The sequence below is a fragment of the Fistularia commersonii genome, chromosome 4 (assembly GCF_037954325.1).
Source record: "Fistularia commersonii isolate RoL2024-O1a breed Wild chromosome 4, RoL_Fcom_v1.0, whole genome shotgun sequence".
NCBI classification, from domain to species: domain Eukaryota; kingdom Metazoa; phylum Chordata; class Actinopteri; order Syngnathiformes; family Fistulariidae; genus Fistularia; species Fistularia commersonii.
The window spans coordinates 2,494,512-2,518,127 of NC_141287.1; the positions used below are offsets into that span (position 1 = coordinate 2,494,512).

Consider the following 23,616-nt stretch of genomic DNA (forward strand, 5'->3'; position numbering starts at 1 on the left):
GATTATAAAAATTCAGAATGCTCTTCACAGATGAACTCCACTAATTAACATTACTATCACTGGGCCACAAATTAGAATAAGTTCAATAATAAAGATAAATAAATAAAACAGATCGGACCTGCGAATGAGATATAACTTGAAGAGGCTTTTGTTTCTTCACGTGACAGGTTGTCAAAGTGTCATATGAGTGAACTTTATAAATCCATAATTGGAGATAAACAAGGCTGAAGACAAAAAAAGACTCAATATATTACTGATCCACGGCAGGTTATGGAGGTTAATCCTAATCTACAGTGTAAACGTCATATTACATGATTTCACACTCTTTATAGGATTAAAATTTCACTAATACTCTCTGCCAACTTCTTAGTTGAGACTCAAGTAACTGAAGGCTTTGATTCATTAAACTTTCTGGACATTTCTAGGTATTTTAGCGAGTTATCGAGTTACAAGCAGTGTTGACAAAGAAAGTGGGGCCAAGAATATATTTCATCCCAATTAATTCTAGATAAGAAAGTCCAGAAAGCCAAAGGGGATGAAAGTAACTGGAAAGGAAAAATGGGTTCTGCTTTGGTGGAAGAGAAGAATAAACACAAATAATCCCAATTACTTTGCAGCTCTTTAAAATTGTGCTCCAGTGCTTCCATGCTAGTGATCAGTTACATTCACATTTTTTACGCGTTACATTTTTTTTAAATGTATTTCTCTTTGAATCTGCTCAAAGCATCCGATGGCACTGACCTGCACCCAACCCAGTATACTCAAGTTTTCAGAAAAGCTATTTCATTTTCCTAACCTTGACTTACCTTTCATGGAAATAAAGGGTTGTGATGAGGCCCGTATTTCAACATGGCTAGTGATTTGAAATGCTAAGCTAAGTACTTTCATGTCTGAATACATGCAACGTACCAGGAGATCGACTCACCTGTGCTACATCTTCAAAATCATCGTGTCTTTTCTGCAGGGCTCGGGCTCTGTGAAGGGATTTCCCCACACCGGTATGCTTGCTGAGGAAAGCCTCACCATGGTTTTCAATCCAGTCCATCACCTAAACAACAGGGGCCCAACAGTTAACATCAAACTCCATTGGAAATGGTTTGTCGAAATTGCACATTATATTGTTTTCAGAGTATTAAAAACTGTCAAACCTTAAAAGTTGAGGATGAAACACATGAAAGAATTACAATCTGTCTGGGAAAATCCAGAAACTACGACAGGATATCAATTATTCTACACAATCAGGCTTTAATACAAACTATTGAACAAAAAAATCATCAACATTATTATCATCCTGTAAATATTGAGTTCTTGTTTCAAGATAATAAATTCATAGGTTTACCCTGTGATGAGACTAAAGGTAAACACACACCTACATCACTCCTGTACTCACCCACAAAAAAATATGCATGCTTGCTCACACACACACACACACATACAAATGAACGACCCATTTTTAAATATAGTCTTAACAATTTAAGGAAAGATATAATCAAAACATTTTTTTTTTTATTTTAGAAAATGGTTGACTGAAATTGTTATTTTACAGTAATTACATTACAAATTCCATTTTGAGTTTTTAATTTTAAAATATAACTGCTTGTTCCTCACAAAGGCAATACAGTTAGAACAAAAGTTATACATGCTTATAGTTAGCGATGCTAATCATTTGGATTTAAAAAAGTTTTGCGGAACCTAAAACTAAAAACGGGGCTCTGTAAACTTGAGCCTCATTAAACTGAAAAATATTAGCATCCAAGCTTTGTTTAATCCAGTTACCGACAAAACTGTGTTGTGATAACAGCACGACAATGTTGCGGATGATTATATGAAATAGGATTGCAGCATAGAGAAGAGGATTACAATAACTGAGGCGAGCCAAAGAATTATCAAATTGTCCAGAGGCTCATCTTAACTGATGTGGTAAAGGGTACGCTCTATTTTACTGGGACGTTTGAAAAACGAAGGATAATTGTTTATTTAAGATCTGTTAGATTGATAATTATACCTTTCTGATTTGAGTCAAATCTGGGACTCTCTGCAAGTGTTCGGTATGACATGTAACGTAAATTATATTAATACACTGATTTATGTTTTGTGCTCTGCACTCAAAACAGAGGTTTATAATAAACCCCTGGGTTTAGCTATAAACAACACATTTATGTTCATTACAAAAAAATATAATTGCAATAAACGATCAAAACGTCAGAATAAACCTGCCCTAAGAGTTTAGCCGAAAATCAAAAAGAAATCAAGCACTGGCTGATATCATGGTGTCTCATTTGTAAGCCTTTTATTTTTACTGAAACCAATCTGGCCAAAGTATACATGGATAAACAGCTAGTCCTGATAACTCATGCAAACTGATAACTGTTAATACTATCCATCGCATGCCACTGCGCCCCCTGTTTATATTATACTTTAAAATATTAGTTTGCCGGAAAAAAAATTGCATTATTCGGGTGTATGTCGTGGAGTAAATTACAGCTTCTATCCCGTACAGTCGGAGGATCTACATTAGCATGAGTTGTGATAAATGAACATTTCATTTATACTTTAAGGCCGACCTGGGCATTTTACGGCCCGCGGGCCACATGCGGCCCGTTTTGCTTTTTTATCCGGCCCGCCAGGCTATTTTTTTTGAATATTTTTAGTATTTTCAATCAATATTGAATTTACAAACACCTGATTTTTTCCTTTCGTTTAATTTTGTGTGGATGATTTTATACAAAATAATATCAGTACATGTATATACATGTATATGATCATCAATGATTTTAAAGTTAAAATCAAGTGTCAAAAAATTTTTAAATTGCAATTTTAATTTTGTTCATATTACAATTTACACCCAGGTGGCCCGCATATAAAAATCAAATAAGAAATGTGTCCCGCTAGTCAAAATAATTGCCCACCCCTGCTTTAAGTGGTTGATTGGGCCTTTACGAAACAATTCATTTGGAGAAAAAGGAATCCCGTCTGTCAGTGTGGTGTAGTCAGTGCAGCTGAAACTACAAAAAGGTCAAAAGGTCACCACATACCCAAAGTGAAGCATGCTGGCTGCAGCTGGAAGGTGTTTGCTTGAATAGACAGCTGAAGGTGCCAGATAAAACTACACAGCTAATGTGCTCCAGTTCATCCCTTACTTCTGGAGGTTCCTCTCTGGGGTCGCATATATTCCCTACCATTACAACTCTGCTTGGAATAGCCTTGTTTTCAGTGATTTATATACTATCGCTACGATCCCACTCTTCCAATTGCTTCTTATATCACTTTCCGTGTGTGTGTGTCTTGTACTGTGTGAGTGTCCATGTGTCTCTCTGGGGCCTCATAGGATCTGACGCATGACAAGTGCAGTTGGCATTATTGTGCACACACTGAATTTACAACCCACTGATATGATCTCTTCTTCACTCACTACTTCCAGGTCTTTGTCTCACTCTCAAGGGTTGCATAAACATGCTAAGAGTGGTACAAAGGCTAAGACACTTTTAAATACTTTCTTTTCATCCCTGCAGCATAGACTGAACGCCTCTCGTCTCAAATCCTCAAATTAAATCCACGTGTTGATGGTACAATTTCTCTCTGTAATGTGACCACAATTCAAAAACTTGCAAGTAATGCTTAGGTGACCATGTTAATAAGGCCTGTCTGAGACATTTGAGTGCCCGATTTATAATATTTCAGCGCTCAGAATTAAAAACCCGATGCATCAAAGAGTGTCAATCTATTTTCATCAGAGCTGAATTTTAACATTCAACACATTAGGTGTCTAAATAATGATAATTGATATTTCTATATTTTCCTCCTGCAACCAGTGCCCCAGAAAAAAAATGATCACTTCAATTGATTCAAATTCTGAAGAAAAGTGCTGTTCACTAAGCTTGAGCACAAAACTGATTTCTTACATTTCATCGAATAAAAAAAAAGGAAACAAAATGCGATCATTGTCTCACGTCACAGCACCTGATTGGACTCTGTGTCGTGGACATTGATATCGAATCAATATTTATTACTGGGTGAAACGCAACCCTAAAATCCCGTCTCACAGAAATTACTTTTTGCAAATGTGATTAATAGTTTTATAGCCATATGTTCTATTAATAGTTTTATCCTAATAGCAGTTATTTTCTTACCACATCATGAGTTCAAGTCCTGCACCAGTATATTTTTCTGGTAAACCTGCCGCTTAAAGCTGTCTTACAAAACTCTTTGGTGTTATAAACTTGCTGAAAGCCATTTATGGTCTCTGGAGAACCCATGGATCAAACCTTTAGTCACCCGAAACATCCAAAAACAGAATTTCCCATATTAACACCATCTAAATATCGATTGTTATGATGCTAATACGTCTGCTGAGTGCAGTTATTCTCTGCAACTATAATTGTTTTACTTTCTGCTTCTCCCTTCACGTGTCGCCACAGCGAATCAAACTCCTTCATCTTCATGTCCTCTTTCACTTAAGTATTATTCTTTCCTTAAATATTACCACTGAGACATTTCTCCACCTATTCAGACCTGCTTGAACCTGATTTTTCACCTTTCTTCCACACTCTCCGTTGCTCTAGATTGTTGAATACTGAAATACTTGAAATCCTCCACCGTCTTTATTTTCACCATATCTTCATCAGTCCACTTGTGAGCCTCTCATTCCCACACACACACAATTAGGCCTAGTAATATTCAGACAGTGACACAATCTTCATGATTTGGGCTCTCCATGCCACCACATTGGATTTGAAATAAAAAAAAACACAACAGAATTAAAGTGCAGGCTTTAAAGGTTGAATTCAAGGGGTTGAACAAAAATATCTGATTAAACATGTAGGAATTGAAGCTATTTTTTATAAAAAAAACACTCATTTCAGGGGCTCAAAAGTAATTAGACAAAAAAAAAAAAAAATCAGTCCCATAAATCAGGTAAAATAAATATTTATGAAGATATTTTGCAAATATATATTTTCTATTGTTTACTGACACAGTGATTTTTTCCCAATTTATTTTTAAAATTCAGCTCAAGGCTCCGCTACACGCTCTGAAAGCTCAAAATGAGTTCATTACATAAATAAAATTTAATTTCTCTGTAATACTTTGTGAATTTAAGAAGCAACACACTTGTTTATACAAAGTGTAAAGGTAATAAAAAGCAATATATACAGTGTTACCTTTATTTTAGAAATCAAAAAGTAATTGCGGCTCCCAGTGTTTTCTTTTCCGAGGAAACCGGGTCCAAATGGCTCTTTGGGTGTTAAGGGTTGCCGACCCCTGGTCTGCACACTTTAAAATTCATCACACTGCCTCCACCATGTTTTACAGAAGACATGGTTTGCTTTGGATCGTGATCTTCTCCGAACTTTCCTGTTCCCATCATTCTGGTACAGGTTGATCTTAGTCTCAACTGTCCAAAGAATGCTGTTCCAGAACTGGGCCGCCTTCTTCAAGTGTTTTTTGGCGAAGTCAATTCTGGCCTTTCTATTATTGAGGCTGATTCATGGTTTGCACCTTGTGGTGAATCCTTTGTTTTTACTTTCATGAAGTTTTCTCTTATAGGTAGACATAGATACTTCCTGGAAAGTGTTCTTCACTTGAGTGGATGTTGGGAAGGAGATTTTCTTAACCATGGAAAGGATTCTGCGATCATCCAACACTTCCGTGGACGTCCAGGCTTTTTTTGAGTTGCCGACCTCACCAGTGCACTCTTTTTTTTCTCAGAATCTACCAAACATTTCTGCTATCTCTCTGATGGATTTCTTCTTTTTTTTCAGCCAGGATGGTCTGTTTCACCTCCATTGAGATCTTTCTTTGACCGCAGGCTGAGTGTTCAAGCAACAGCTTCCAAATGCAAATACCAAACCCGGAATCAACTCCAGACCTTATAACTGCTTAATTGATGACAGGTTACCGAGGGAAGAGCCTATGCAGCCTTGTTTTTTTGGTTTTTTTTGCAGCATTCCGAGTCATTTGTCCAATTACTTTTGGTCCCTTGAAAAAGAGGCAGCTACTTATTAAAGAGATGCAATTCCTAAACTAGGGGACGGGCAAACTACGGCCCGGGGGCCACATCCGGCCCGTTGATCTTTTTAATCCGGCCCGCCAAAGATTGGTACAGAAATTATACTTAATGTGGATGATTGAATGATTGGATCAATGAATGTGGGAGCTCAAACAGGGGAGTATTTCATTTTTGGAGCTACTTGAGAATTTTCCTGAGCTGAATGACACCGATTAGCTTTGTGATTTAGCCTTTACTGTGGACATACTGACACACATGAATGTGCGGGAAAAACTGGTATGTGCATGAAATGCAAGCAAACGTCAAAGCCTTCAAAACCAAGCTGGTTTTATTTTAAAACCAAATGTCAGATAAGTTTGACATGTACTGTTAACTAATATATATATATTTTTTTTTTTTTTATGTATTGTGTCTTGGGCTGATCCATCCGTCTGTCAAATGTTAAAAGTCAATGCAGCCCTTAAGCCAAAAAGTTTGCCCACCCCTGTCCTGAACCCTTCCTCTAATTTGGATATGAATACTTTCAAATTATAGCTGAGAGTCTGCACTTTAAGCCCAGATTGAATATATAATTGTATCCTGAGTATGTTTTTATAAACAGCTAAAATAACAAAACATGTGTTTTGTTACACTCCTCCCTTTACAGCTTCCACCACTTCATCCTTTGCCCTGCCTCTTTGTCCTCTTTATCCTTCTTGTCACCAGAGTCATCCTAAATTACACTATGTTCCAGCCTTTTCTGGAAAAAAGTCTTCCTCATAGCCATGTCCATCTTTTTGTACACCACCATCTGTCCCTCTGTGCTCCTACCAAACCAGCCCATCACTTCTTCATCACCTCTCTTGCCTACATGTCAACTCAAGTTTCCATCTCTGGGGATATTCTGCATCAACTTAAAAACCGGCACTTAAGCTTCTAGCCTCACTACCTTTCCACCTGCTCTCCTGGAAACACAGCATATCCACTTTCCTTCTCTACATCATCTCAACCAACTCTCCAGCTTTTCCTTTTATTATCCCATCATTCAAAGTCCTTACGCTCAGTCCCAGACTCTTGCCTTTCCTCTTCTCTCACTGTTTCTGCCTTCCTCCTCTCCTTCTTTGATGCACAGTAAACCAATTTCTACTGGTACCTGGTAGGTCTCAAAATTTTGGATCTGAAATAGTGATCTCAATGGTGATCATTTTTTCACCTGGAACTTAACCGATCTGGTTACTGTGTCTTATTGTGATGACTGCATTATATTACCTATAAAAATTTGTGTCGAAAATTGGTTTTGCAATTTCTGTTCAGTTCCTGTCTGGTACAAACACAGCCGAAATTAACCCTAAGAATTTACATGATTTATTTGGTGAACTTTAATAGGAGTGCAGCATCCGGTTTTTCCTCTAATCACAGAACAGAGACCTAAAAGACCATCGGTGGGTTTTCAGTGCATTTGGCAAAAAGTATATTAACAATAAACACTGCTCGAAAAAATAAAGGGAACACTTAAAAAACACATCCTAGATCTAAATGAATGAAATGTTCTTATGAAATACTTTGCTCTTTACACAGTTGAATGTGCTGACAACAAAATCACACAAAAATGATCAATGGAAATCAATTGTATCAACCCATGGAGGTCTGGATTAGGAATCACACTCAAAATTAAAGTGTAAAAACAAACTCCAGGCTGATCCAACTTTGATGTAATGTCCTTAAAACAAGTCAAAATGAATCTGTGTTGCTTCCTGAGTGGACACTATGATTTCACACAAGTGGGATTGACTTGGAGTTACATTGTGTTGTTCAAGTGTTCCCTTTATTTTTTTGAGCAGTATATATTAACAGTATACAAAAAAACGGTAGGAATTATATCAGCAATTTTCCAGCTTTCGAATGTCTCACAAAATTAATTTCAGATTCAATACTTTGATCTGCTGATTATCAGTAAAACCTCCGAGGATCTGCGCGTACGCCTGTCCAAACCGAAGTTTTTTGACCGTGTTTGTAAGAGGATCCTGCGAGGTGGATCTGAGAGTTTGATCTCAGGAATTTTTCTCATCACACTCATGCGAGCTGGAAGAAGACAGCAGAAGAAAACCAACACATTGTGGCGATTTCGGTCTGCTCATCAGGCACACATCACGGCCGTCTCTTCACTTGATTACAAGCTTTCACACACGATTACATGCTCCACTGCGGTTTGAGAAAATCCTCTGACCTTGTGGGTTAACTGAGCAATAGACAAGCAGCCTCTTGGTAAGATGTTCAGGAATTCACTCCTCAAAATGTTTATTGACTACTTACGACGTTAATATGGACACGGCTAGCATTCTACATCGTGTGTGTGTGTGTGTGTGTGTTTGTGTGTAAAGGTGAGCTTAGTACCTGCTGGACATCTTGTTGGAAAACACACAGCTGCAACCTCTGGTGCAGTCGCACCTTACGATGCTGCCAAATATTCTCCAGACGCCGTTGATGATGGAGAACTTCGTGAACCACATCTAAGATGCAGTGAACCTATAGAAAATCGACGACATGATAATTAAAATCTAAAACACTTCATTAAAAAAGGAAAAACGGCAGAAGTAACTAAAACAAAACTAACCGCTTTGGAGTAATTGGCAGTGGCAGTTAAAGAATCAGCATTTCCAGGACTGAGAGGCCTCTGGAGGACATCCAGCAGAGCTTTGCCATCCTGACTTACCTGGACACACACATTGACAAACAAAAGAGGACAGAAATTAAGGAATAAAAAAAAGAACCATAACAACATTATGATTGCTTTTCTCTTCGCTCTTCCTTTAACATTCACACTCTTGCCTGCAACAAATATAGACTGTCTATAAAAAGTGTCTCCCTTCCTATGACTAATTGGTGAATTATACATGGACACACACCACTGAAACCTCTGCATGACACGCATAACCACACATACACACAACGCTTTCAGTGCACTGTGTTTTGTCTTTGCTAAAGCTGACTTTTTCTTTATGGTTTGCAATCGACCCTATGTTGTCATACATGGTCTATCAATTCTGTGCAATATTCAGAACTGTGCAATATTTCATTTCATAACAGCTACACTACAATTTTTCCTTTTATTATACTATTGTGCACTCCTTACCTCACTTGTTACTAAGACACTTATAGTTTTATCACTTGTTTACTAAGACACTTTATAGTTTCACTGAGACACTTTATAGTTCATAGTTTATTTTTATTTCTAATTCTGCCTTTTTCTTTTTATTATTTATTACTGTTATATTTTCTGTAACTCTGGCACAACAATTTCCTTCGGGAAATATCTTATCTTATCTTATCAATAAAATATAAAGTGTCAAAGTTAAGGCTATCAAGTGTTTTAAGGTCTTAAAAAGTACAAAGATTTGAATATTTGAAAATAATTTGTCCTTTCTTTATTTCTATCATTTGCAGTTTAAATACACCAAAAAAAAAAAAAAAAAAAAAAATCCAAATTTGTGTTATCTAATTAACCTTTTTTCATTCAGTGGCAAAATACGTATAATCGTAGCTCCAGAGCTCTTGGATATTGCAGGCATTTTGATTTTGATAATGTGGCGGGGGAGAGGGAGGTCTGGGCTTCACTGCTCCGGCTGCTGCCCCAGCGACCCAACTCCAGAAAAGCGGGAGAAGATGAATAAAAATAAATAAAATCAAATAAAAACATTTGGCATGCTAACTGATTCGTGTGTACTTGTGATTTACCTCTGTATACGCCTGTGTGACCTGCTCATAAAGGCTCTGGTGGCGGTGGATGGCGAGCTCCAGCTCCTGCATCTCTGATGGCAGCCCTCCCTCGCTGCAAACTTTACACCAAGCCTCCACCTCCGATAGGAACTGAAGACAATTAAAGACAATGCATAGGAGTAAATTAAGGTCTATATACAGGGCAGTGGGAAAATAATGCAATTAATGAATTGTTCTTTTTTTTTCAAATTACCGGGTAAGTGAAAATAATAGTACTTTTTTTGGAACGCACCTTCCTGACGTAGCATACAACTCGATTATCATTAAATTCAGAACTTAAATCCAGTTGAATATCATATAATATCATATGGGTGCAAACTTTACACCAAGCCTCCACCTCCGATAGGAACTGAAGACAATTTAAGACAATGCATAAGAGTAAATAAAGTTCTATATACAGGGCAGTGGGAAAATAATGCAATTAATGAATTGTTCTTTTTTTTTCAAATTACCGGGTAAGTGAAAATAATAGTACTTTTTTTGGAACGCACCTTACTGATGTAGCATACAACTCAATTTGCATTAAATTCAGAACTTAAATCCAGTTGAATATCGCCGTTCCATGCCTTATAAAGCAATCATGATAGAAAAGATCATAACAATTCAAATAGACAGCTTCAGCAGTAGATGATTAAATAACAAAGAACACAGAGAAAAGTAAAACTATCTATGTACGTAATCAAATCATGACGAAATGAATACAAAAAAGTGAATAAAATGTTGAAAAAATAAATAATCAAATATCCTCCAGTAAAGGAATATCTGTAGTTAATGCACCCTCAGGGCGGCACTGGCCGATGTCTCCCCGAACCAGCAATGGGAAATGGGTCAGTGTCTCCCAAGCCTGGATAAATGCAGAGGGTTGCGTCAGGAAGGGCATCCGATGTAAAACCTTTGCCAAAACCAAACATGCAGATCAATCATAATAACCAGGTCAAACCAGATCAGGCGAGGCCCGGGTTAAAAACAACCGCCATTGGTATCGATGACCTACAGGGAATCAATGAAACTGGGCTACTGTAGGTCAAAGAAGGAGATGAGGAAGGCTTGTTCAGAAGCAGAGAGAGAAGAGGAAAGGCAAGAGTCTGGGATTGAGAGGAGGGACTTTGAATATTGGGACTCTGACAGGAAAAGGTTGGTCGACATGATGCAGAGGAGGAAAGTGGATATACTGTGTGTCAGGTGTAAGATGTGAAGCTTAGTGTTATTAGTGGCTATGGATGGTGGTTTGGAGGATGATTCTGGTGACAAGGAAGATCAAGAGGACAAAGTGGTGGAAGCTGAAAAGGGAGGAGTGTTGTATGATTTTCAGGGAGGAGTTGAGAAAGGCTATGGGCGGTCAGGGAGAGCTTCCAGATGATTGGACAACTACTGTTACTGTTATCGAGGAGACAGGTAGGAGAGTACTTGGTGCGTCATCTGGAAAGTAGAAAAGGAGACTTGGTCGTGCAATGAGGAAGTGCAGGAGTGCATACAGGGAAAGCAGTTAGCAAAGACAACGTGGGGCACTGAGTGAAGAGAACAGAAAGGAGTTCATGGAGATACAGTGTAAGGTAAAGATAGAGGCAGCAAAGGCAAAACAAAGGGCGTATGATGACTTGTATGCTCGGTTGGACAGTAAGCAGGGAGAAAATGATCTATTGGCACATTGGCGAAACACAGAAATAAAAATGGAAAGATTGTAAAACAGGTCCAGGTGATTAAGGATAGATAGGGAAATGTATTGACGGATGCTAGAAGAGTCATGGGAAGATGGAAAGAGCTGATGAATCTGGAAAATGAAAGAGAGGCAAGGGTAGAAGAGGTGACTATTGTAGACCACAAAGTAGCACAAATTAGTAAAAGTGAAGTGAGGAAGGCATTGAAGAGAATGAGGAGTAGAAAGGCATTTGGTCCAGATGATATACCCGTGGAGGTATAGAAGTGTCTAGGAGAGGCAGCGGTACAGTTTCTGACTAGTTTATTCAACAAGATCTTAGAGAGTGAGAAGATGCCTGAAGAATGGAGGCGAAGTGTGATGGTGCCTATTTTTAAGAATAAAGGGGATGTGTAGAATTGCGGTAACTAAACAGGACTGTCTCAGAAAATTAGAATACTGTGATGAAGTTCTTTATCTTCTATAATGCAATTAAAAAAACAAAAATGTCATACATTCCGAATTCATTACAAATCGACTGAAATATTGCAAGCCTTTTAATAGTTTAATATTGCTGATTATGGCTTACATCTTAAGAAAACTCAAAAATCCTATCTCAAAATATTAGAATATCATGAACAAGTAATTTTTGTTTTTTCAATTGCATTACAGAGGATACTTTATCACAGTATTCTAATTTTCTGAGACAGTCCTGTGGAGGGACACAGTTGATCAGCCATACAATGGGAGAGAAGGGAAAGATTAGTGGAAACTTGAGAGAAGAAGTCAACATTTGTGAACAGCAGTATGGCTTCATGCCTAGAAAGAATACTACAGATGCAGTATTTGCTATGAGAATGCAAACAGAGGAGTACAGAGAAGGCCAGAGGGAGCTGCATTGTGTTTTTGTAGACCTAGAAAAAGCACATGACAGGGTGCCAAGAGAGGAGCTCTGGTATTGTATGAGGAAGTCTTGAATGGCAGAGAAGTACCGATATGTTAGACTGGTGCAGGAAATGTATGCTAGCTGTGAGTTAATGGTGCGGTCTGCTGTAGGTGTAACAGAAAAGTTCAAGGTGGAGGTGGGACTCCATCAGGGATCAGATCTGAGCCCCTTTTTGTTTGCAGTAGTGATGGATAGGCTGACGGATGAGGTTAGACAGGAATCTCGATGGCAGGGATGTTTGCAGATGACATTGTGATCTGTAGTGAGAGCAGACAACAGGTAGAGGAAAATCTAGAGGTGGAGGTATGCTCTGGAAAGGAGAGGAATGAAAGTTAGTCGCAGCAAGACAGAATATATGTGTGTGAATGAGAGGAACTCGGGTGGAACGGTGAGGCTACAGGGAGTGGAGATCAAGAAGCTGGAGGATTTCAGGTACTTGGTAGGAAAGAATGAAAGGAAAGGTGTACAAGACAGTGGTGAGACCAGGGATGCTGTATGGCCTAGAAACAGTTACAATGACAAGAAGACAGGAGGCAGAGCTACAGGTCACAGAGATGAAGATGTTGAGGTTCTCTTTGGGAGTGACCAGGATGGATAGGATCAGGAATGAGACTATCAGAGGGACAGGACATGTTAGATGTTTTGGAGAGAATACATTGGTAGACGGATGCTGGAATTGGAGCTGCCAGGCAAGAGGTCTTGAGGAAGACCAAAGAGAAGATTTATGGACGTAGTGATAAGATAAGATAAGATAAGATAAGATAAGATAAGATTGTTGTGCCAGAGTTACAGAAAATATAACAGTAATAAATAATAAAAAGAAAAAGGCAGAATTAGAAATAAAAATAAACTATAAACTATAAAGTGTCTTAGTAAACAAGTGATAAGACTATAAGTGTCTTAGTAACAAGTGAGGTAAGGAGTGCACAATAGTATGATAAAAGGAAAAATTGTAGTGTAGCTGTTATGAAATGAAATATTGCACAGTTTTTGTTTTTTTTTTAGGTTAAAGATAGGTTTTTATAGTGAGAGAGAATATGAAGGTAGTTGGTGTGAGGGAGGAGGATACAGAGAATAGGGTTAGATGGAAAAGGTTGATTCGCTGTGGCGACCCCTGAAGGGAAAAGCCGAAAGAAGAAGAAGAATAAAGGTATATCTGTAGTTCCTATGAAAGTATCTCTGGATTGGTAATTATGGAAGAAATGTTTCAGTTTTCTTAACTATCAGATATGATTTCAGGGACCTAAAACTCCCATCTGCATCAGCTCCAGTTAGTGATTAACTGTTTTGAGATGACAGCAAATAAATGTCAACTCGACTAATTTCAAAGCACTTGAAATATGCTCTTTTTTTCATAAGAGATTACCCTGAGGCAAAATACTAAACTTCAAAAGTGCAACCCAGATGGAAAAGCTAAAAGCAGCTTGTATTTGTTGCGTCAGAGGTCGTATATATAATTGGGCGTGCGTATTGATTTTTTTTTTTTAAGTCAGTTGATAATATCCCTCTCTCTCTTTAATCACAAATTGTAAAAAGCTTACAGACAAAATATGGAAGATGGCCCAACCGAGGCACAAGTTTTGCTTCTCAGACTAATTTAACATTCTTCCCCTTTGCTGTTGGACTCAAGTCCAATTCAGCACCTTGATATGTGGATCCCAACACCCAACAAAAAGCATGTGGCACTTTCACCTGTGAGTTGACTCACTAACAATGTTTAAGTTATTGGGAGATGTAATACACTTCCCACGATGTGTTCAATACATTCAGAATGAAAGCGGCCAAACTATGAAAAAGAATAAATTTACTTGCAAATTTATGCAGGACAGGATCCACATTATTGGTTATCTGTTGTAGATTGAATGAATATTCAGGTAATTGGCGTTATTTACTGTGCTGTTTTACTGTAGTGAAATGTTTTGCTCTGTAGGGATAACTGAACAAATTGCATTTTTTTCTCATGTCTGTGCAAATATTTGACCAAGTGTATCAAAGGGAGTAGGATTCATACTGGAGGGAACTCTACCCTTGTGCTCCAGCTGTTCTCAGGAATCACTCCAGACAATTGGGCCTTTCTTTCCACACAAACTGTTTTATTTTCCAAGATAAATAATGACAGAGGGACCAAATAAAGAGTAGTCTAAGACCAATAAGGATTGTGATTTGCATAATTTAAATCAACACTGATAGGGACTGAGACAAAATCATAAATATCATAATAAGTAAGTATCATAAATATTTCATTTTCTCTATATGATTGATGATGTAGAGAGAGTATGTAGTGAGAGGATATGCAGGTGGTGTGTGTGAGTGTGTGTGTGTGTGAGGAGGATCTTCTTTGGAGTCATTTTGCAAAATGTTTTCTTGCTGCATGATGTTCAAAAAATATCCTCATCATGGTAAAATGTAGTTCAGTAAATGAAAATGATATAAACTTGTGGAGAACAAAAAAATGCTTTAATGTCATATATGGGATCTTTGTAAGACTACAAGCGATTTGATATATTGATCAGGTATGGATCGGTACTGTTACTATCATCCAAACATCAGATAAGTGAAATGTACAATGTAAGTGAAGTGTTTCCTCAATATTCCTACAATCTAAAAATGAAATAGAGATGTTCTTACTTTTTTTTAATTTCATGGAAAAAAGCGTAACATTGGCAATTAAAGCAGAACAATGATGACCTCGAATCCATTGTATTTAAATTTTGCGTCGAAAGATTTGGCAGGAAAAAAAAGCATCATCCTCTGTATCAAATCATTTCAATTTAGTAGCACCCAAAAGATAACTCAATATTTGAATCCCCAAAGAATGGTAGGCTAAAATACTTTTAGCTATATTGTGGTGTGTCATACACGAAAAACAGTCACCATATTATTTTTATCCAAAAAAAATGGATGAAATATTCTTCTAGAGACCAATTTTCCCTCATTAACACCTTTATTTGAAGGGAAAATCATCTCTCGTTGCAATTTAGATTCTTTAAATCTCACCCAATCCTTTCTCTTTCTCCAACTCACTCCCTTTCTTTCTCTGCAGTTTTCATAGTATTCAGACACATTCACTCGTAACTAATGTCAAGGACCCAGCAGGTATTAAATCAGTAACATCTGTTGCCATGTCAACCATCTAAGAAACAGTAGTTTAAGCTGTGTGACATAATATAACAGGGAAAATGGCCCATTTTAAATGTCCATTGTGGACAAATGTTCGTTACAGCAAGAGGTGCCATGAATTTAGATCTTAGAAAAAGATGGATTAGTGATTTAAAACAAAATCACAACAAGAAAAGACAGTGACGGATCAGGAATCAGAATCAGGTTATTTGTTTTTTACCCAAGAATTAAAAGTCAATCAATTTAGTCAGGTTTCAGGTGACCACTCTGGAGATGCATCTTTGCATTCAAACAAAAAGGGAAATGTATTTAAATGTCGATATCATAGAAATCAGTTGATAGAAATAATTGATAGGCATTTTACAACAACCCGAAGTGTCCTTTACAAAGTTAATAGGAAGCCAGTATCAGAAGAATTTGTGAGTTGAATAGGGATGCTTTCTTTCAAATGAGCCCATCAATGACGAGTGTTTAACGCTTAAATAAATAATAGAATAAATCATTTCAAAAAATGCTGCATCTTCATCATAATATTTTCCATAGTTATGTCTAAGCCCGAAAACCCAAATTCTTCTTCCAGCGCTCAATGAAGGTTGACCCTTTACTTCTCCCTCCCTGCCCTTATCGCCCCAACTTGCTGCTCTTTGTCTATCGGAGTCTCTGTTTTGCACTTTGTCCAAAACCCAAAATGGAATATCCATAAGTGGAGAGTCGTATGATAACAGGTATGCTTCTGTTTGGAGTTTGCAGTATACTGATGTATCGCAAATATGGAAAAACCTGGTAGCACTTGAGAAGCTGCTAGTCATGGTTGAATGGAATGGGCAGGGCTGGTCCCAAACAAACTCACCTGATAGGCAATCACTGTCAGATGATCGTTTGTCAAGTATGGATGCTAACTTGGAGACGGTGTTAGCTCAGCGCAACGGAAATTAGCACCTAATTTGGACTATTGGATCAACGCATTGGGAGAACCAGAAAAGACTTAAGGCAGATGGAAAATGACAATGTCTGCCTGAAGCCAAACAACTGTCGTCTTCATTGTCCCCCCGACAATGGCCTTGGAAGGTTTGTCTCTGAACTCTCCTGGATGGTACGCAGACAATCTGCTCCCTCCCTCGCCCAACCCCCGTCCCCTCAACCTACGAACTTTGCCTCTGAAGCAGAACTCTCCTAGGTCATCTCCATGGCAACAGCCGTGTTTATCACTATCAGGCGGCAGAGAGATTTGGGAGGGACTGTGTGGAGATTGAAGTCCGCAGGCTCAGACATACAAACACACCCCCCCTCGAATCATTGCCTTCTTGCCCCCCTGCCCCCTTTAACCCCCTTGTTGCAGAGCAGCATACGGAGTCCTGAGCGAGTGCTAGCGATAGCAAGCTCGGCCTCCAGAAGCTGTGCCGTGACACCCAGCCATCCCCACACAAGCAGGTCTTGAGTAGTGTTGAGATGTCTTATGTTGCTTATGTGCTGAGGTGATTTTCCCTAATCCCACACTGAGTCCCCCTACAAGCCTAGTCTGGTAGTGGCTTTTGTTCCTTTCCTTCCCCTTTGTCTTGTTTTTCATCTCTTCTCACACAACATGGCGCCCTCCGTGGCAGACATGTTAGCTGACTCAGTGCGTCTTCTTCTATCAGCTTTTCCAACAGTGAATCAACTTTCTCAATCTAACTAGTCTCTGTATCCTCCTCTCTCACACCGACTACCTTCATATCCTCTCTCACTGCATCCATAAATCTTCTCTTTGGTCTTCCTTGAGACCTCCTGCCTGGCAGCTCCAATTCCAGCATCAGTGTACCAATATATTCTCTATCCCTCCTCTGTACATGACCAAAAATCTCCGTCTGGCTTCTCTGACCTTCTCTCCAAAACATCTAACATGAGCTGTCCCTCTGATAGATTCATTTCTGATCCTATCCATCCTGGTCACTCACAAACAGAACTTTAGCATTTGTCAGACCTCTAGTTCTGCCTCCTGTCTTCTTGTCATTGTAACTGTTTCTAGGCCATACAGCATCCCTGGTCTCACCACTGTCTTGTACACCTTTCCTTTCATTCTGGCTGATACTCTTCTACCCAACCTGCTTGAAACCGTCTCTTCACCTCTTTTCCACACTCTCCGTTGCTCTGGACTGTTGACCCCAAGTACCTGAAATCCTCCAACTTCTTGATCTCCACTCCCTGCAGCCTCACCGTTCCACCAGAGAACATGTGCCTCCACAGGTATATCATCAGGATACACTGCTTTTCCACTCTTCATGCTCTCAAATGCCTTCCTCACTTCACTTTTACGAATCTCTGCTTCTTTGTGGTCTATGATAGTCACCTATTCTTCCCTTGCCTCCACATTCATCAGCTCTTAAAGGTACTCTTTCCATCTTCCCATTCCTCTTCTATCATTTGTCAATACATTGCCCTCTCTATCCTTAATCACCCAGACCTGCTGTACATCCTTTACATCATTATGTCTCTCCTGACTGTCAAAACAACCCTACAGGTCATTGAACGCCCTTTGTATTGCCTTTGCTAACTATCTTTACCTTATATCGTATCGCCCTGTACTCCTGTCTGTTCTCTTCAGTCCTCTCAGTGTCCCACTTCTTCTTTGCTAACCTCTTTCTCTGTATACACTCCTGCACTTCCTCATTCCACCACCAAGTCTCCTTATCTACTTTCCTTCCAGATGACACACCAAGTACTCTCCTACCTGTCTCCCTGATAACACTCGCTGTTGTTGTCCAATCATTTGGAAGCTCACCCTGACCACCCAGACCCTTTCTCAACTCCTCCTCCCTTTTAAGCTTCCACCACTTTGTCCTCTGCTCTGCCTTTGTCCTCTTGATCTTCCTAATCATCCTACAAACCACCATCCTTTGCTGTCTGGCTACGCTCTCACCTACAACTATTTTGAAGTCACTGATCTCTTTCAGGTTTCCTCATCTATACAAGATGTAGTCTACCTGCATGCTCCTACCTCCTCTCTTATAAGTTACCCCATGTTCCTGTTTTTCTGGAAAAGGTGTTCACCACAGCCATTTCCACCATCTGTCCCTCTGCAGTCCTATCCTGTATACCAAATCTGCCCATCACTTCTTCATCCCCTCTATTACCTGCACCAACATGCCCATTGTCCACTGTGTGTCCATGTCTCCTGGACACACAGTATATCCACCTTTCTCTCCCTGGATCATGTCGACCAACTCTCTACCTTTTCCTGTCAGAGTCCCAATATTCAAAGTCCCTACTCTCAGTCCCAAGCTCTTGCTTTTCCTCATCTCTCTCTGCTTCTGAACAAGCCTTCCTCATCTCCTTCTTTGACCTACAGTAGCCCAGTTTCTATTGGTTCCCTGTGGGTCATCAGAACCAGTGGCTGTTGTTGTTAACCCGGTCCTCGACCGATCCGGTATGATCTAGTTATTATGGTCGATTCGCATGTTCAGGTTTGGCAAAAGTTTTACATCGGCTGCCCTTCCTGACGCAACCCTCTGCATTTATCAAGACTTGGGACTGGCTCAGGGAGACACTGCTCCGTGACCCCGCCGGGGCTGGTTAGGGTGAACACCGGCCAGTGCTGCCCTGAGGCAGCATCGTAAGCTCACTCAGTGCATCCTGGCCAAATGCACTGCGGACAGCAAAGTAAGAATATCATTGTCTATCAAAGTAAGAATACAGTGTCTATCATAAGCATTCACCCCCTTGGATGTTTTACCCTTTTAGTGCTTTCATAAATCAATCATGGTCTCAATCACCCTTTCCCTGACTTGCTTGGAGTGTTCTTCTGTCTTCATGTATTAACTTAAAAAGAGGTTATTAATTATGCAAACAATTATATTTCTTTACATAATTTAATTTCATCGACATAACTTTGTAGACATCTGTTTTCACTTTGACATTGAAGAGTTTTTTTCCAAAAAAATTTTGTGTTAAAAAGCCAAATTTTATTGCCCATGATTGATTAATGAAAGCACTAAAAGGGTTAAACATCCAAGGGGGTGAATACTTATGATAGACACTGTATGACAAGAAATTCTTTGAATTTCAGATCTTGAAATTATTCATCCTTCAGCATTTCTGAATTCATGCAACCAATAATTGTACCAATCATTTCTGTATTTCTTAATTTGCACACAACCTTCCAGGTTGCTGCCGGGTCAATTGGCTTGTGAGTTTGCAAAAACAACACTTGACAGAACAAACCACAACACAATGCTTGACTCAGTGATGTCTTTTGTCTTAAGAATTCCGATTTCAACTCATCACTGTTTGGCAGTGTTTGTGCAAAGGAAAACGCCAGTCTTGATAATATACTGCTCAAAAAAATAAAGGGAACACTTGAACAACACAATGTAACTCCAAGTCAATCACACTTGTGTGAAATCATAGTGTCCACTCAGGAAGCAACACAGATTCATTTTGACTTGTTTTAAGGACATTACATCAAAGTTGGATCAGCCTGGAGTTTGTTTTTACACTTTAATGTTGAGTGTGATTCCTAATCCAGACCTCCATGGGTTGATACAATTGATTTCCATTGATCATTTTTGTGTGATTTGGTTGTCAGCACATTCAACTGTGTAAAGAGCAAAGTATTTCATAAGAATATTTCATTCATTTGGATCTAGGATGTGTTTTTTAAGTGTTCCCTTTATGTTTTTGAGCAGTGTATATATGTAAGGGATGCTTAAGACCACTGTGTTGTCATTGTCTGAAACCGCCTTTGCTCCCAGGAAAGAACGGTGAATGAGGGAGATATTTTATCAAAACGTAGCGATATCAGTTCTGTCTGTCTGCTTTCAGGCAGAACTGGGCACCGACCAACTGCCGGCACAGCCAATTAAGCTGATCTCACCTGTTCAGCCTTCTGGTGGAAAACTGATGACATGGCAAGGATGGTGGAACGTTCGTCCAGCGCTGCGGCAAAGCTTTTCCAATCCTGGTCCAGCTTACCTGAGAGCTGTTTAATCTGTGTGGAGGCATAATGTCCAGCCTCAGCCAAGCGGCCTGCCACTGACATTATCCTATTGATGTTTACGTATGCGTTCTGGGGAAAAAGAAAACCAGGCAGATGGTTAGTGTTTCCATTATCATGTACAGTGAAATAAAGCGAGTAAAAGGGATCAAGTAGAGATACAAGGTACCATCGAATTCATGGCAAAGTGGTTGTGTTGTGTCTGCAGCTCGACAGCATGTTGGTAGGCTCGCCCAATCTCCGTATGACTCTGCAGGAATAATTCCTTGTTGTGGCTGATCCAATCAAACATCTGCAAACACATTGCAAAAGATAATATCAAAACTATTCAGATGATCTAAAAAAAAAAAGTCTATGAAATGACATTGAAGTACTGAATCAGATAATAAAATGTCTAAATTTAGGCTAGGGTACATTACGGTATATGAAGAATCTGAGAATTCCACACATTGGTGATAATAATAATAATTTATGCTTTAATAATCCCTCGTAGGGAAATTTGGAGGAGGATAGCATTACCAGTCATTGAAAACTGCAATTGTTTCGTTTTTTATTCTGGTAGTTTTTTTTTTTTTAATTTTTTTATAATTATGCACAAGTTGTCAATATCATGATGTGTTTTCTTACACTGACATTGTCAATTGCACTGACTAGAGTTTTCAAGACCACATTTGAAAGTAAAAATACATTTGACTTCTTCCTGCTGCGTAAGCTTTGCTAAAGACATCATGAAAAAAAGCAGAATTTTGGATTTTAGAATTGATATTGACACCAATAGTACAAATATAGAATACATCAAAGGCTCTTCAACTGTCACAAAATATAAAAACAATATAAATAATGTCAGCAATGTACACAATATTGCCTGATTCTTCACCAACTTACTTTTAAAGTCCCTGTTAAAATGCCAGTGACAATCTAACTCATTAAATACAGTGTCATCTTGTATTGTTGTTGAAATCTTCTTGTCATGGCAACTGGACTTTATTCACTTTATTCACCCCTCAACCGAGGCGCTTCTTCGGTTCGTCTTGGCTTTCTTTGAGAAATAATGCTTAAGAACTGTGTTTGTCCAAAGTAGGAGTGGATGGATGGGTAGGTGGTGAGGTAAGGTTAGGTTTAGCCATCAAATCAGAATTAATTGCACAATTATACATTACCCTTGACCATGCAGTAACTCAAGGAAGAGCATTTTTTTTTTTTTTTTTTGCATTTGAATCTTTGCATGGTATATTTCTGTTTTTTGAACCTACAGCAGCATCAGCATTTAAGGCACGAATGAAAAATACTAAGGTATTTTAAAGCAGCCTGAGTGTCTATAATATTACATTATCTAACATATTATAGACCGTGTGATTTAACTGTGAATGTTCTTTCCTCAAGTTTTGTCTCATCGCTTCTAAAGCTGATAATAGCACAAAAAGCTTTTCCAAATCAATCAATCATTGCAGACAGACGCAGGTCAATTTTGCTTCTCCAGTGCTGTTGCCATGGTTACTACAGAATCTACACAGAGGTTTATTTTGCTGCGCTTTCCACAAAACACACGCTTCATCAACCCTGACTGTTTCTCTGGGTCCTACCAAGAATGAGACAGATGTAAACTGGTACAAACACCCCCACACTTCCTCAAACTGTAAACAGTGATGTAAACTAAACTGTTTTTTCTTTATCCTTTCTGTTTGTGTCTTTGGTAAATATTTAGAAACAAACTGCTCCTGCATGTGGATATTATTTTGTTTTATCTTTTCTGTGAAAGAACAAGTTGGCCATTCTGCCATTTGCATTTGTTGGTCACAGTTACGTTGCTCACTCATTAGCGGCACTTAAAATATATCAAAATATACAGATTGGCCATATGGGAACATATGACCAGGATTTTTCCACAAAAGCCTTTTTTTCCCAAAGGTCAGCTCAGGAAACAAGATTATCTATGAAGTGTGGAAAAAGAGATTAAGTGTGGACTGATAATAATTTTCTGTTTGACTTCTATTGACTGTTTGAAGACTACGATCACCTTTAAATTCTAAGAAAAAGACCCCGATTTAAAAAGCAATTTTAGTGATTAATTGAAGCCTTATTTTCACTCACACCTGCAACAGGTTTCATATCTTTTTTTTTCCACACAAATTGGACGATGAAACCCAACGGTGGTCCTGCTTTGTCAACATTAGACTTCCACTTTGATTGATATCCAACACTGGCATTCCACGTGTTTCTCCAAATTATCCGCCATATTTGTATCCACATATACAGAAACATTCAACTGGTTAGTTTCCTTCTAGCTCAGGTTCGAGGAGACTCACTTTCTCTGCATCCTGTTCGAAAAGGCGGAGTTGAAAACACTGGTCCAGTTTCAGTTTCTTGACGTGCCACATCTGATGCAGATGCTGTCGAGTTGAATGGAGTTTATCCAGCAAACTGGCCACCTGGCAAAAAGAATTGCGAAATTATTGTTACACAATTTCCTTTTTTTTTTTTTTCTTTTTAAATAAAGTTATATTGAGGATAAAAAAATGTTGTTTTTTTGCATTTGGGGCAAGATTCTTCTTGATAATGTATGCAAATAAGATAATGTGCGGTACATCACTCATATTGTGTAATGACCTCCTTTTCAAAATGCAAAACATATTTAAAGCGGCTAAAGTTAATGCCAGAATTGGGGGGGGACTGAACCCCTAACTGCTTCATCCATGATGGGTTAATTGCACAGTATGAATTTCCCCACGGGGATTAATAAAAGATAAATTATTATTATTATTATTATAAATATTATATTGAATCTGAACCCAGAAGCAGGAATTCTACTTTGTCTGCAGCTGCTTCCATAAATATATTGCAACTAATTTAAATATGAAAATAAACAATGGTTAAACCACAAACAAAGATTTTTGATCATCTTAATTAAGGTTTGTAATTACATACTCAAACAATATTGAAAAAAAAAATGTATATTTGTAGTCGTGGTTGATTATATGAAAGGGGAAAGAATACCATAGATACATGTTCAATGTGAAAGACCTGCTTGTGTCTTGTAAATATCTAAAAAAATAATTCATACCTTAAAGAACATTAATTGAGTCTTGAAATCCATTTAATGTATCTTATAGTATCTTATAACAATATAGTTATACATATTTTTTTGCCATTTGTTTATGACTATGGGATATATTTAAAGATGA

The 23,616-nt window shown here is 38.5% G+C and overlaps 1 protein-coding gene across 2 annotated transcripts in view; it reads right to left on the bottom strand.

The window, feature by feature from the left end:
• kalrna (kalirin RhoGEF kinase a) overlaps positions 1-23,616 on the bottom strand; it is a 164,129-nt gene that overhangs the window by 79,001 nt on the left and 61,512 nt on the right. For both annotated transcript variants that reach the window (XM_086144702.1, XM_086144701.1), the window contains exons 8-14: positions 22,741-22,863; positions 20,604-20,726; positions 20,315-20,506; positions 9,722-9,853; positions 8,601-8,699; positions 8,381-8,512; positions 926-1,048 (exon numbers count right to left, since the gene is read on the bottom strand). In XM_086144702.1, the coding sequence (XP_086000828.1) occupies positions 926-1,048; positions 8,381-8,512; positions 8,601-8,699; positions 9,722-9,853; positions 20,315-20,506; positions 20,604-20,726; positions 22,741-22,863 (924 nt within the window). The remainder of the gene's footprint in view (positions 1-925; positions 1,049-8,380; positions 8,513-8,600; positions 8,700-9,721; positions 9,854-20,314; positions 20,507-20,603; positions 20,727-22,740; positions 22,864-23,616) is intronic.